The sequence below is a fragment of the Macrobrachium rosenbergii genome, chromosome 5, assembly GCF_040412425.1.
Source record: "Macrobrachium rosenbergii isolate ZJJX-2024 chromosome 5, ASM4041242v1, whole genome shotgun sequence".
NCBI lineage: Eukaryota > Metazoa > Arthropoda > Malacostraca > Decapoda > Palaemonidae > Macrobrachium > Macrobrachium rosenbergii.
Window position 1 is genome coordinate 22,567,813 of NC_089745.1, and position 16,161 is coordinate 22,583,973.

Here is a 16,161-nt window from a genome sequence, read left to right on the forward strand (position 1 = left end):
GCAGGTGTCTCTGTGGAACATATCTACCCATTATTCGTGGAAAATTCGCCCATTCACGGTATTTTTCACTGAGAAATATTCACTAATTACTGTATTTTCATATCATTTTCATGAATAAATGCACTTTTTGTGATAAAACTATTAAAATACTCAGGTATAAGCATTTTTACAGGGTTTTTCTTGTGTTTACACTATCAAAATGGGCAGTTCTAAGTGTTTTTAGAGGGGTTTTAAGTATTCATGGATTTTATCTATTCGTGGCACCCCTCGCAAATATGGGGGTTCACTGTATATATATATATATATATATATATATATATATATATATATATATATATTCAAACATGCTTTGTATAAAACACAAAAATAAACAGGAAAAAAGAGAAGACATAAGATAGGAATAGAGCTGATGATGATAAATGATGTTATAAATATTGCACCATCACCTCTATTGAAAGACTCCAAAAGGAAGGAATTCCTTTGGATACGTTAGTTAGACCAGTACCCAGGGAGGGGTCCCCAAACTAGGCTAGTGTATAAGTTTTCTGGGTTGGAGTTTGATAGGGTTGAGTCAGGTAGAAGGATTAGAATTCCCAATGGAATTGTCACTCTACCAACAGCTATAGTCCCTTGCCAGAAGACCTATTGCCCTATGCTCTCTTTCTGCTGGTCTCTTTTGTATTTCAGGAATTCGGGCACTCCTTCTCACCACTTCCTTGGCCTGAGGGGTTAAGGGCAGGTCAAATCACCCAGCGAACAAGGATTCAACTAGGGCAAATATGTAATAAGACGAAATAATACTTAACGTTTCTTTCTCTCTTTCTCCCTTCCTATTTCTGTTCTCTCTCTCTCTCTCTTAATGAGATGAGAGAATTTTTGTGGTATGTTTATTTGTTTTATATGATAAATACATGATTTACCTAGTAATAAGTACTAATTTTCAAATATGTCAAATTACTCTAGATGTTGCCACAACATGATCAAATCAATTTTTCTTTTTTTCCTTCCTTTCCTTCTCTCTCTCTCTCACCAAAGTGTAGAATGTGAGAAATAGATACTTAGTTCAGCCCTTCTCTCTCTCTTTCTCTCTCTCTCTCAGAGGAAAAAATAACAAATTTTGTACAGAGAAATGGATTAACATTCCTCAAGAGATTAAAGAGATAAACTTCTCTCTCTCTTGCCCTGCTTGTATGTGGCTGGCTGAATTTGTTGTAGTGGTAACTCACTCACTCTCTTTCTGATTTGGCTGGAAGGGTTAAAAGCACATATGTATATACAGTATTTTTAAGGGTATTAATGTTCAAGATGACTTTGAAATGATATTAATAAAATAATTTCAAAGATTAATACAGTAACACGATAATTATTTAAGGTATATTTGATGTAGGATGATACTTTAAGTATACATTGGTATTTGAACTTTCAAGATAGGCAGTTATAAGCATTTTCAGAGGGGGTGGTTCTAAGTATTCGTGGGTGGGTCTGGAACACATCCCCTGCAAATAAAGGGGGTTTACTGTATGTTGAATATATGTCCAATTACTCTCTTATTGACAATGCTTCACATGAATATTTTTGTATTTTTTGAAGCATGCTTAATCACTATATATCCACTTTCACCTGAGCTAGGATTAGATTTCTTAGCATTTGCTAAGCTGAAAAGTGTATTGCAAGGTTCTGTAAGGAGTGTAATAAATACATTTTCTTCTCCATGGTGACAGTCTGCATATGGTTTGTCATGTGACCTTAGATACATCAGCAAAGTGACTGGAAAGAATGTTAGCCATTATCTGGGCACTAGTTTTTGTTATTTATGTTTAGTACTGGTGTCTCGCTGGAAACAAATGGTACTGTTATTTTTTGTATTTTTGGTTGAAAAAATAATCAACATCCTTTATCAGATTTCTTGTTTACCACAATGAACTTTCCTCTGGCCATGTGATGTTCCACCCAATAATGGTAACACCTTTGTTTCCTCTACCATGTTTTAAGGAGGTCTTATAGTTCTGAGGGCTGCATGACATTCAGTTTCACTACAATACAGGTTGGCCAACAAACATTCCAGTAGTTCTAAGAACAGAATGGAGGCCAGCAATAAAAATGGTGGTGTTAAGCAGTTCTACGACATTTATAGCTGGAAGCTCACTAGCAGTAATATCTACCATGATTTTTTCTGAACATAAAACCAATCAACTTTTTACATACCCCAATCTGGTGGTCTCTTGACTGGCAGACTGGAAGAAACCTTGATGATACAGTCACCACCCTACTCATGAACATTCAAGTTACAAACCCCGTTCATAAAATACAGTACAAATATACCTGGGTCACAAGTTCAAATTTTGCTCTGTGTGCCTATTCTGCTAGTTAGAATTTTTGCAAAGAACAGAAGAACACAAGGATGAAGAACCTGATCCTTTAACCCTTCCCTGATTATTCCAAGTTTTCTCGTGATTAGTTACCATGTATTCTCCTTGTAATCACTAGAATACTTTTTCATACTTGTAAAATAATACTACTAAATTCTATCTTCCTGATTTAATTCATTCTATGATGAATTCCCATTTCCTATATTTCCTTTCCCCAGAGGAAACGTTTAGTATGTATTTTTGTCAATAGATTATGCCTTGTGTATTTTATGAACTCCCAATCTCAGACACAGCTCAGGCAAAATTTTCTCAAGTTCATAACTTTCAAAGCATGGAAAAAATACTAAATTTTGAATATTGCATGAACCTAAATTTTATTTTCTTTTTTTTACCTTTCTAGCAACCAAAGTAACTCTTTATAAAACTCAAAAAAATTTATGCACTACATATTAAAAACCAACTTACGAACAATTCAAGATACGAACAGCTATCTGAAATGTAACTCGTTCATATGGAGGTTGGTGACTGTATTTGGAATGATAACTAGTGTAGTCGTATCAATTACCTCCAAACCAAAATTATTGACAAGGCCTCACTTCAGAAGGAGAGGTCAATAACCAATAATGTACTGTTCACAAAAAAAAAAAAGTTTGTTCTGCACCTGATATTCCTATGTTCAATGTTTCAATAATAAATGGGAGGTGATATCCTCTAAGAAAAAAAAATTACTTCACTGAGAACCAGCAATTATAAAGAGACTGGTATTTTTAGTAGAAAAATGTTAGGAAGATAATTTGCTTTTTTGCCAACTCCACAGTAATTACTGCATTTGCATGTTCTGTCAGGCATTTCCATAGTTCTGCCCAAAAATTATTGATATAGGTTGATGGGGTAGGTGTGTAGTGATTACAACATAATTTTAAATAACATACTGGAACATATCCAAGTTGTATAAGCTGAGAATGCTATTATAACAAATCAGTAGTTGAAATGTTCAGATTTTGTGCTAAAAGTGCAATTAACATTATTTAATGAACAACAATGTGCTGTAGTTTAATTTAAGACCTAAGTCTCAAGAGACTACAACCTGCAGTAACTATAAGCATAAGGTTCCCTGGAGCGTCTCCTCCACCCACAGCTGTATTGTCATATATCAACTCATCATCTCTATCTATTGCCAGTGTAACTCCTACTCATCATTATCTCCTTAAAACTTCCTCTTCATCAAAGTTCACCTCATTTAAAAATAAAAATGGATCCTTTAAGCAAGCTCTATGAATTAATAAAACTGAATTGTAGGCCTGCTTAAACTTTATATATAATAATGAAAAGGGCTTAAATGACCTAACATTGCTTACTTAACTGCATGATGGTTGCAATGAATACAAAAAATGAACCATACATAAAAAACTCTGACGACCTTAAGTACAGTACTGGCAAAGATTATTTCCTGATGGGTAATCAATGACTACTACTTTTGAGTCTGGCCTACTAACCCACTGGTCACTGAATTAATATTACTGTATACGCAACTCCTTCCATCACAATCTACAAGTAAAATACACACGCTCAAGCCTTAAAAATAAGGATATCTAACTTTAAGTGTTATACCTATAAACCATTCTGTGAAGCATCACAAGGACATATTGCATAACAAAAATTTAAATATGTACTCATGATATTCCAGTGAAAGTGAAGATTACTTTTTATTTTTAAGCAAAGCTGATATGACTGTCGCAGAAATCCAATGGCATGTTGAAATATAGTTTCAAAACTTCTGGTGCTCTATATAAAACTTGATATACTGTACTCTGTATAAAATTTGATATACTGCCATTCCTTTGATCATATTAAGAAATTACTTTCTATTTCCTAAAAAAAAAGAGGAGACAGGATTACTACTCAATAAGATGAAGTTGATGAAACATCTTAAAGACACCTTACCTATATATTTCTGTTTCTCTTTCCCATGAAGCCTCATCACGTGAGAAAAAAATCTTGACAGCAACAGTTTCTCCTTGCCAAATACCACACCAAACTTCACCATAGCGACCCTGAAAGACATATTTCTCATTAAAATATCTAATGTACTTAGAAAACTTTACAAATTTCTTAACAAACATATCATCTTCTATCTACTTTAATCTGCAGATATAACTAGCAGACTCCCTCAAAAAGTAACAACTGGGTAATTCCACATATCATTAGAAGGTATAAAAACCAGCCTTGATGAGAAGTCATGAACTCAGGCACAATAACTGATCTTCAGTCACAAACGAAATGTAATCTACAGGGCTGGGAGGTAGATCAGTGTAAAATAATAGTAAAAACAAATATTTGAAGTGTGATACTAAAATTATAGCCTTACTTATGCCTCAGAGATACATTTGTGAAACTTGGTAACAACTAACAAGATAGGTAACTGATGATTAAGGGGGGTGAGTGGGAGGGAATACCCTCACTCACCTGCTAGCACTTTGGAATTAAGGGGCAAAATGGGGTAGTTGCAGTAGATAACATGATGAAAGGCTCTGGTTTTTATACCTAAGAAAAATAAAAGTGACTTAAAATTTTTTTTACTTGTTCCAACAAAAATACAAACCAGAACCTTTTACATACTGTACTTACTCCTTAGGTGGGAAGTTGTCTCTCAACTGAATGGAAGCTGAAACCCAGCCCGAAAAGTAACATTCCTGGTCATGAATGTGAGCTGAGGAGTGATGGCTCTTCTAGCTTCCTATTCAGTCTGGCATACGGGTTCCTCTCAAGTAACGAAATCCTCGAATAACTAAGTGCGACCCTTGTCAGCATTACACAAGTCAGCTGGCAGCTAAATGGCTGATACAATAACAGGTTCAGAACATACCTCTAAACAATCCCCCCCACCACCCATTTTAAAAGGAAGAGCAAAGGGAGTCACAGCTTGTCTACAAATGCTCAGGCTGAGCTCCTGTCCCACAGAGGGAGGAAGAAGAAAGAATGGAGAGAAGCTCTTCAATCTCCAATTCGCCCCCAAACCCATGCCCTCAAGTACCTGAGGCATGATGCTTTTCAGTCCTTCAGGACTTGGTGATTACAAAGCCTGAGCAGCCAACACAAATCGCAAGAAGTCTGGGAACCTTTGGGTGATGTCTCTCAGGTAAATCAGGTAAAGGTGGTCTGATGCTTCAGACACCTGCCCTCATTACCTGTTTCCAAAAAGTTACTCCAAAATGACACTAATGGTTCCATGCCCCCTGTCTTTGTGACTTTTTGCAAGAACTATATGACTGTCTACTTGCCAGAAGTGCTGTAAGCTCACTGGATACACCATAAAATCAGAAAGAAAGGTGTGTTCCTATACAACCAATTTCTCATGTTTGCAGGTACTCGCAAGGGTCGACTAGCCACTGCCCTAAAAGGTCAGATCCTACTTGGGAAAAGATAGTCTTGTGAGTGAGATCTCAGTCCAAGGCACCCACAAAACTCAACTTGGGCTGTGAAGGACAAAAAGCCATGTCCCTCCCTGGAGACCATAGAACCCCAAGGGGTCAAGACAGCTCAAAGCTCCTTCTGGCACAGATGGCTCAGCCAAAACCAAGAGATCTATGCCCTTCAGTTTCAAGGCCTGGCTCAAGGCAGCTAGCTTTTTACCAGTGACTGAAACTTAATTTGACAAAAGTGAATGAGGTCCACAATCCACTGAACACAAGCTCCAACTGGAGAAAGATCCTCTGCATCAACAATTATAGAAGATGATCTACTTCCCCTGAATGGGACAGTGGGCCACAAGGAAACTCCCTGGGAGCCTGCCAAGAGCTAGCAGTATGGGAAACCACTCGGTATGGGATCCATGAGGATGGTGGGTATCTGAGTCCCATGGTGATAAACACATGGTTGATCACATGGGGCAGAAAGAATGGCCAAGGTATGCTGGGAAGTATCCTCCAGGACTGTCTGAAGATCTGGTCCTAACTACATAACACCTGGACCAGGTCGATCACCACTGATTCTGGCTCTAATAGCTTCTACCCCATGAAGGAATAACTAAGCTGGCCTATCAAAACATTCCTCATTCTTGGAATGTACCTGGCTGATGGGTCATGCATCTGCTTCATTGACTGTCAAAGGTGAATGGGAGCCCATCATCCCCTCCCACCTCTGCTTGTTGACACAAGTCACTATGGTAGTGCTGTCACTCATCAACAGTACAGTGACCCATGAAACAAACCTAGAATGATTCAGGGCTAGCAGCACCCCTTGCCTCCCAATATACAGTACTGATGTGCAGAAGAGGTTTGTCCTCTACCCATGCAACTGAGACAAATGAGCCCTTCTGGTGATTCTAACCCTCCACCATTGAGCCTTTAAGCAGACGCATTTAGGGAGGTTAGAGTTCAGGGGAACTCCTACAAGAAGGTTCCTGTCATCCAGCAACCATGTGAGATCCCCTGATATCCCGCATACAGAAAAAGCTGGGAGGGAGGATAACGAGAGCTGAAAACTGCTTGTGAGATGGGAGGAAGGATCACTGGGGGCTGATTATTGCTGCTTCAGTTGTCATTGTAGCAAGAACAGGAGGAGACACCTGTGTGGAACAAATTTCCCCAATGGCAACAGGTAACCGAGCAGATTTGCCAAAACCAACCTGATACAATTTCCCCTAATTTATCACAATCCCCAGGTTTTGACAAAATGGGATAAAACGTTCTCTGTTCTGTAGCACGACTGCAGGCAAGTAGACTGCCCTGGTACCAGTGACTGCCAAGTGGAGACCTTTAGCATGCGACTGTGCATAAGGTCCAGGGACCATAAACACACTGAATGCGAGGGTTCAGTCATAGTAGATGCCATCTTCTGAAGGCAGGATGCCCACTTCTGGAAGATCAACAGCACTGAGCTCCTAGCATTTGCAACAACAGCAGATGGGAGCAGTCAACATAGTACAAGTAGGTTTATTTATCCCCCACCTACTGCACAAATTCACCTCCTGGCCAAGAAAGGGGTGTATTCAGGAGTAGGGAGATGTTCAATGGTGGGGGAGGAAATGGTAAGCTAACTCTTCAGCTTACCTCCTCTACAAAAAATTTCCATGCAGAAACAAATTTATCCCTACATCAGTGTACACGGAAATGGTGGGACCTACCTAAATTAAGGGCATAAAGGTTTGCTATACTCAGTAATGCTCTTAACAACCTAATCAATGACTAATTTTTGTGTAAACAAAACAAGTTCAACTTTAGAAGGTAGTAGCAGTGCAGCAAGATGTCCTTACTAGACAGCAGTTGAAGAAAAAGTGCTTGGTAAGAACAAGTGAGTGAGAAGTATTTCCACACTCCCCTCCTTAACCACGAGCATACACACCTTGTTACAGTATCAAGTTCGAGAACCATTTCCAGCTTGTGTTGAAGGATACCCCAACATAAAAGAAAATTGTTTGTATTCCTGTAAGAACACAGTGTGCAGTAATACCTCAATCTTAAGTTGCGCGACTTCACAGACACGTGAACTTTTCATTGGCACCTAACTAATTGCCATACACAATTTTTTCAGACAACATTTGCGAATCCTCGAGAGGGGGGAGAGAGAGAAAGAGAGTGAGAGAGATAAGGGCTGTTCTTACTTAAGAGAGTGAAATTATTTATCAGTTGTTACAGAGAGAGAGAGAGAGAGAGAGAGAGAGAGAGAGAGAGAGAGAGAGAGAGAGAGAGAGAGAGAGAGAGAGAGAGAGAGAGAGAGAGAGAAATTATTCTTACGTTAGATATCAAATGATGGAAATTCATGATTTATGAAGGAAAAAGGAAAAAGAGAGAGAGAGAGAGAGAGAGAGGTTATTCTTATGTTAGATATCAAATGATGGAAATTCAAGATTTATGAAGGAAAAAGGAAAAAGGAGAGAGAGAGAGAGAGAGAGAGAGAGAGAGAGAGAGAGAGAGAGAGAGAGAGAGAGAGAGAGAGAGAGAGAGAGAGAGAGAGAGAGTTATTCTTACGTTAGATATCAAATGATGGAAATTCATGATTTATGAAGGAAAAAAGAGAGAGAGAGAGAAAGAGAGAGAGAGAGAGAGAGAGAGAGAGAGAGAGAGAGAGAGAGAGAGAGAGAGAGAGAGAACCTTTGACACGCTATCGGCAATGACTGACGTTTGACAGTTTTGCCATCGCCCCTCTCTTCAAATGTTTCACAAAAGAGCGGGAAATTATATTTGTTTGTTTAAAATATCACATAATTTACTAGAGAAATGTGTAAATTTTGTAATTACAATTATATTATTATTATTATTATTATTATTATTACAGTAATATCCTGAACTTACACGGGGCTAGGTTCCAGACCCCCTCAAGCATGCTCCTAAAGAATTAAGCTAACTTTTACATGTAATTAAAGTTACTGTTATTTTCACTTAAAAGTTAGCTTAATACATTATCTTTAAAAAAAAATAAATGGTTGATGTAAAAATATATGAGTGTGAAGATTACGTATACTATTTCTGTCTGTCCCCATTCCACCGATCTATTTTTAGAAGTCTTCTCAACCTCATTTTTAAGAATTTCTTTATTTTGTCTCTTCCTCTTTGTTCTGAAATGCTCTGTCTCTATTTTTTTAGAACGGCGCATTTACAGTTCCTAGACGTACACGTAAAATTAGATCAATTTAAAATGATCTACTTTACAGGTAAAGACATACATAGAAACAGTAATATGTAGGTTGTAAAATATGCGTGAGTGCTAACTATGAATGAGAGAGAGAGAGAGAGAGAGAGAGAGTGAAATTATTTATGAATTAGAGAGAGAGAGAGAGAGAGAGAGAGAGAGAGAGAGAGAGAGAGAGAGAGAGAGAGAGAGAGAGAGAGAATTATAAGAATCCTTTGACCAGCTAATCGGCAACACTCCCCCTTCCTTTCATATTAAATTGACAGCTTTGCCTTCGAGCTTCTCTTCAACGCGTTAACAAAAGGTGAGGGAAAGATGTTGGTTTAAAATACGTATCACATACAAATTTATATTTACAGTTATATTATTATTATTATAATTATTATTATTATTATTATATCTGAAAATTAGTACTGATGGTAAATCATTTATTTATTATACAAAACAAATAAACATATACATATACCATAAAAATTCTCTCATCTCAGTAAAAAGAGAGAGAATTATTATTTTTATTATTTAATGTTATTTGATTTACATATAAAAGCTTGAAAACTTATAAATTACATAAAAATTAAACATAAACACTTTTGCAGAGTTTCTCGAGGATTCACAAATGTTTGCATGTCTGTGAAAAACTCGTGTATGACAATTAGTTAGGTTCCACTGAAAATTTCACGTGACTGTGAATTCGCACAACTTGAATCGAGGCAAGACCCTTTTTAAACAGGTTCTATTGAATATTATTATTATTATTATTATTAATATTATTATTATTATTATTATTATTTGAAAATTAGTACTTATTATTAGGTAAATCATTTATTTATCAACAAAACAAATAAACACATACATGTAACCATAAAAATTCTCTCATCTCCATAAGAAATGAGAGAATTTTTATGGATACATGTATATATTTATTTGTTTTGTATGATAAATAAATGATTTACCTAATCATAATTACAGATGTACTAATTTTCAAATATTAATAATAATAATCATAATAATAATAACTGTAATTACAAAATGTATACATTTCTATAGTAAATTATGTGATATTTTAAACAAACAAATATCATTTCCCAATCTTTTGTGAAACTTTGAAGAGAGGGGCAAGGGCAAAGCTGTCACATACGTCAATCACTGCCCACAGTGTGTCAAAGGATTTCTACGCAATAACTCTCTCTCTCTCTCTTTTTCCTTCATAGATCATAAATTTCCATCTTTAGATATCTAATGTAGGAATAATTTTCTCTCTCCGTAATAATTCATATATAATTTAACTTGATATTTCAAGTAAGGACAGCTCGCTCTCTCTCTCTCTCTCTCTCATGTGTTATTCTGTGTCTCTGTAATAACTGATAAATAATTTCACTCTCTTCGGTAAGGACAACCCTTATCTCTCTCTCTCTCTCTCTCTCTCTCTCTCTCTCTCTCTCTCTCTCTCTCTCTCTCTCTCTCTCATTCGTAGTTAGTGCTCACACATTTTTACAACTTATTATTTCTATGTACGTCTTTACCTGTACAGCAGATAGTTTAAATTGATCTAATTTTACCTGTACCGTCTATGAACTGTAAATGCCCCAGTCTGGCAAATACATTCTAAAACAGAGATAGATAATAACTAACCGTTGTATTAGTCCAAATAAAAAAAACTGTTGGTTCAAGAAAAAGCATTTCAGAACAGAAAGAGAGAAAGACGTAGAATAAAGAAGTTATTAAAAATAGGTTGAGAAGACTTCTAAAAATATCTCGGTCAGAAGGGGAGAGAAAATTCTCTTCCAACTCTCTATTTTTATGTCAACCACATATTTCTTTTTTTTTTTGAGGGTAATGTATTAAGCTAACTTTTAAATGAAATTACAGTAACTTTAATTTCATTTAAAGGTTAGCTTAGTAATTTGGGAGCGTGATTAGGGTCATATTTAGTGTTTAGACTCTAGCAAATAAGCATTTATTAGCATTTCCAGACACTGTACCAAACTTACACGAAAATTTACCTTGCGCAAGGGGCACTAGCGGATCCAGGGGGGGGGAGGGCACCTGGACATGTGCCCCCCTTCAAAAATAATGACAAAATAATAATGCTGAAGAATTAGATAACATAAATGAGAAATATAAAAATGGAAAAAAATAAATCTATTATAGAAATATAATTTTGAGAAAAAATAGTAATATAATAATAACAATAATCTTAATGATAATAATAATGGATTCGGTATTTCCTGATAGAACAGGCGATTGCTGTCCATTTCATATTTTCTACTTAAATACTGAATGATATGCTGAAAAAAATATATTATACTATGATACGACAGAAATATTTCATGTATATATATATATATATATATATATATATATATATATATATATATATATATATATATATATATATATATATATATATATATATATATATATATATATATATATATATATATAAGAAAAAATTGGTGCCCTCCATGAAATTTTTCAGATCCACTGGTGGCAAGGGTTTCTGGAACCTAACCTCACATAAGTTCGAGGTATGACTGTATTTACAAAGGCTGGCATGGTAAAAATTAAGACCTTCAAGCACTCCCAGCCTGCAAAGTTTGAAATATTCACTAATATTTGAGAGAGTTATGAAAATATGTAGACATCAAACCCAGGATAAACACTGAAATCCAAGATAATATATGTATGTAAATTATGTAAACCCCAAGATATTTACAAAGGCTGGCATGGTAAAAATTAAGACCTAAACTTTTGAAATATTCACTAATATTTGAGTTATATATGTATCAAGAACCCAGGATAAACACTGAAATCCCAAGATAATATATGTACGTATTATGTATGTATATATATATATATATATATATATATATATATATATATATATATATATATATATATATATATATATATATATATATATATATATATATATATAAGAAAAAAAGACCCCAAAAATAATGAATATCAGAAGCAGAGACAGGAAGGTGTTGCCTGGCTAATGGACACAGGAAATTACTTTAACTAGCATTATCAAAAGAGGCTTGTTACTGAGGGGATGCCTTAAAAAGTGAGGGTTATTGTTCTGCTTTGGTGTGTCTGTGAAACTGCTGACTACAGGATTACGTAGATGTAAACTAACTGGGTCAGTTTAAACAATGGCTAATCATATGTGCATTACTGAATGAATGAGAGAGGATACTTGGCAAGTTCTGATTTTGTGCTTTTCCATTTTATTTTCCTTTATCCTTTACAACCTCTGGGTATCTGGTACCTCCAGAAGACTTGATTCTGGATATGATATACTGTATTTATAAAATATTGTAAAATAGGTTTATGAGTATACCTTTCCAATAACATTTGCCAGGTGAATCTGCTTTGCTAATGTACGCTGAATTAGGAGAGGTAGTCCAGATCCACTTCCAGATGTCATGTTGTCATTAAATATTTCCTGTAAACAAGAAAAATATTACACAGTAAGTAAAACATTTAGTATCCAGTTTTTTCAAGCAACATATGCATGGAAAAATTATGTAGCCTTTACTCACTTACAATAGTAACTACCTATATGTAAAGGTATAGTACTATTATCATTAATAGAGTTCAACCAGAATACTGACTAAATACTTTGGACCAGACTGTGTGAGTTAAAACTGTTAATGCACAGAGGTATGAGCTGCATGGTTTGATGTGGACACATCTCTTTCTTTCAAAGATCTATTTTAAATACTTAACATACATTGTTGGTTGAAAGATGGACAATCACAATAGATATTTTTTATTGTACATTTTGTTCTGCATTCAGGAATTTGGTCATGTGGGTTATTCATTATATACTCATGAGTTACACAAGTGTAACCAATTCAAACAAGGAAAACCACACTCCAACAGCTGTTTTAATGTTGCCTTTTTTTATTCCCATTGCTCCATAATGCCTGCAATTTGCTAAAGATGGTAGGTTTTAGATGTAATAACAAATCTCTAACAGGAACAGGTATATTTGATCAAGCCATAGTATTTGAAGCCTTGGATGCTTTATCAGCATCTTTCTTTCCTTTAATACCTCCATGTGCAGTGACCCAACAAATTTCAAACACCTTTCAGCTTCATGTAACTTGAGGGATTAAAAAATTGTTGAATAATGTGATTTTTAAGACAATTTTGAAATGGTTCAAAAGCATTTTAGGTTATTGAAAATTACAAATTTCTGTGGTGGAATGTTTCTTAATATTCTTAGTTCCTGACTATGTTGCAAAATTTCTGTTGTGAAAACAATGAACTACAGGTCAACCATCACTAATCCGGCAATCGTTAATCTGGTTCCATCACAAATCCAGCACTAATTTAGGCTAGCACAATTTCAAATTTCCTGGGTCAAAGTAACAACCTGCTGCTACTGTTTGTTGGCACTACTTGTGTGCTTATTTAATTACCTTATGCACACGACTGCATATATCTTTTGGGTTGCAAAAAAATTTTAAAATGCAGTAAAATTATAAATGAGGATGGCATAAAATATAAATACAAAAATCATAAGCATAACATGAAACAAAACAAGCTGTAGGAAGTTCTCCACTGCCAGCAAATGAATTTGTGCATTAGTACATAACATACGCACGCACTTGCATTTATTTTTTTGGTTCGTAAAAATAAAATGAGAAAATACAGTAAAAATATAAATGACAATAGCATACAATACAAATCTGACCAATCATATGCATAACGGCACCAACCAGAACAAGCTGTAGCAAGTTCTCCAATGCCAGAGAATGAATGTGTGCGTTCATATGTACCCTATGCACACGACTGCATTTATCTTTTGAGTCATAAAAATAAAAAATGAGAAAATGCATATAATAACTTGAACCAAAACAAGCTGTAGCAAGCTCTTTTTTTTTATGTGTCTGTAGGTACCCTACGCACATGATTGCGATTATATCTTCGGTTGAAAAAATAAAAAATGAGAAAATACAATAAAAATATGAATGGTAACAGTGTAAATTATAAATTTAAAAAATCATAAGCATAATAACATGAACCAAGACTAGCTGTAGGAAGTTCTCCAACACCAGCAAATAAGTTTGTGCATCCCCATGTGCCTGAGACACATGGTTGCAATTATCTTTTGGTCTGTAAAAATAAAAATGAGAAAATACAGTAAAAATATAAATGAGAATAGCATAAAATATAAATTTAACAAATCATAAGACTAGCACCACCAAAACAAGCTGTAGCAAGTTCTCCGATGCCAGAGAATGAGTTTGTGCGCTTGTACATACCCTACGCACATGGTTGTGTTTATCTTCTGGGTTGTGAAAATACGAAATGAGAAAAATGCAGTAAAAATAAAAATGAGAGTATCATAAAATATAAATTAAAAAAATCACAAGTGTAATAACACAGACCAAAACAAGCTGTAGCAAGTTCTCCGACACCAGCAATTGAGTTTGTGAATTCGTATGTACTCTATGCACATGACTGCAATTATTTTGGGTTGTAAAAATAAAAATGAAAAAATACAGTAAAAATATAAATGAGAATAGCATACAATATACAAACATATAATCCAAGAAGAAAATAGGAATCTTGACAGCCCTTCACCTAACATGTAAATATGCTTAGTTGCAAATTCCAGCTCTTCACCTTGGAAGCAGCAGTGATAAACTTTCTTATGTAAGTCAACAGAATTATCTGAATGTACAATTGCACTATTATATATTGCATCACTTTACGAAATATATTGTTCAGATCATATTTCTTTTTTATAGTCCATATATTAGTATGAGATACTTTTTTAAAACTTGAAAAGAGGAATCAATTAAGGCGAGTAAAAATAAAATAAAAATTCTCTTCTGATGCTGGTTTTAAGCATTTTGTCTGAAATTATTTCCATGATGTTTAAATGATATTGGTTTATCATCCTTTTAACGGTTAAAAAAAAATTATTTTCTGCAAATAAAAAAAACTGGGTAGTGTTTGGCACATACATTATCATATTATCATCTGGTTAAAAATCTAATGTGAGCAAATAAGATATAGTAGTTAATAGAAATGTTATATAAGCTATAATTTCCAATCTATGACTAAAATACAGTTCGATTGACTAATAGGGTTTGGACTGCACTGAAGTAGGCGGTTTGGTTGGCATGCCTGCAATGTCTATTTTGGATGCGCTGTAAGTTATAAATACAGATTGCCAATTTCCTTTTTTATATCATAACCATAACCAATGAAAGAACAATAACTATGTAAATCTCCTTTATATGAGAATAATATATAACTCATATAACAGATTATTAATATTAATTTGCTAGTTACTGAGAAACTGTCACCACGGCGCATCAACTGTGCACTGAATGGCAGTCTTTGTGCCTGCGCCACCAGGCGAATAGTTGCCAGATACCTCTCGCTGAATATGCTAGCTATAAGCCTTATGTCCAAAATATTAAGGCAACTGATGCAATATTTTGTAACGCAATTGTACTATTTATGTTGCTATACTTCATTAAAATTTCACTTGATTTTCATTTAATATTTTTTTCCTTATTAACCAACTTATGCATTCTAACCTAACCAGTCTGTAATCTTGCAAAATCTCTAATCCCATGCCCTGCAGGTCCCAATGATGCCGGATTAGTTACTAGATAGTCAACCTGTATTAGGTATAAAAGGAGAAAAAATAACTAGTTTCACTTGACCAAGTTGTAGCAAATCCCACATCAGAGGAAAAGTTGGATCAGTCCATTTAGATTGAGTAATGTAAACCTTTATGTCTTAACCCTTACAGACCAGGCTTAAATATATCTTAACCTTTAAGGGATGGGCTAAATATACATCAAGCACACCCCCAGACCAGGCAAACTTTAAGGTTAGCCAATTTAAGAAAAAACACATCAATGGGAAGAGGAGGATATGCAAATACAAAAGGTGTAAGAACAAAAATTCTAAAAACTTTTCCCTACCTTCCACGGGAAGTTGAAAGTGACTATTTACAACCCTGTATGGGGCCTCTTTTACAAGACACTCATAAAAATATGCTAATTTTACTAAGTTATACATGTTTTTTCTAATAATTTATTTTATTTTACTTTGTAATATTATGATCACCTCACAAAATATCATAACAGATAAGAACTAAAATCAGTAACAAATTCTGAGTATA

General features: G+C 34.8%; 1 protein-coding gene across 1 annotated transcript in view; it reads right to left on the reverse strand.

Moving 5' to 3' along the window:
- The window catches only part of sax (saxophone), a 53,484-nt gene that overhangs the window by 12,777 nt on the left and 24,546 nt on the right, over positions 1-16,161 (reverse strand). Inside the window, exons 6-7 of the mRNA XM_067103796.1 lie at positions 12,346-12,450; positions 4,314-4,423 (exon numbers count right to left, since the gene is read on the reverse strand). Coding sequence (XP_066959897.1) covers positions 4,314-4,423; positions 12,346-12,450 — 215 coding nt within the window. The remainder of the gene's footprint in view (positions 1-4,313; positions 4,424-12,345; positions 12,451-16,161) is intronic.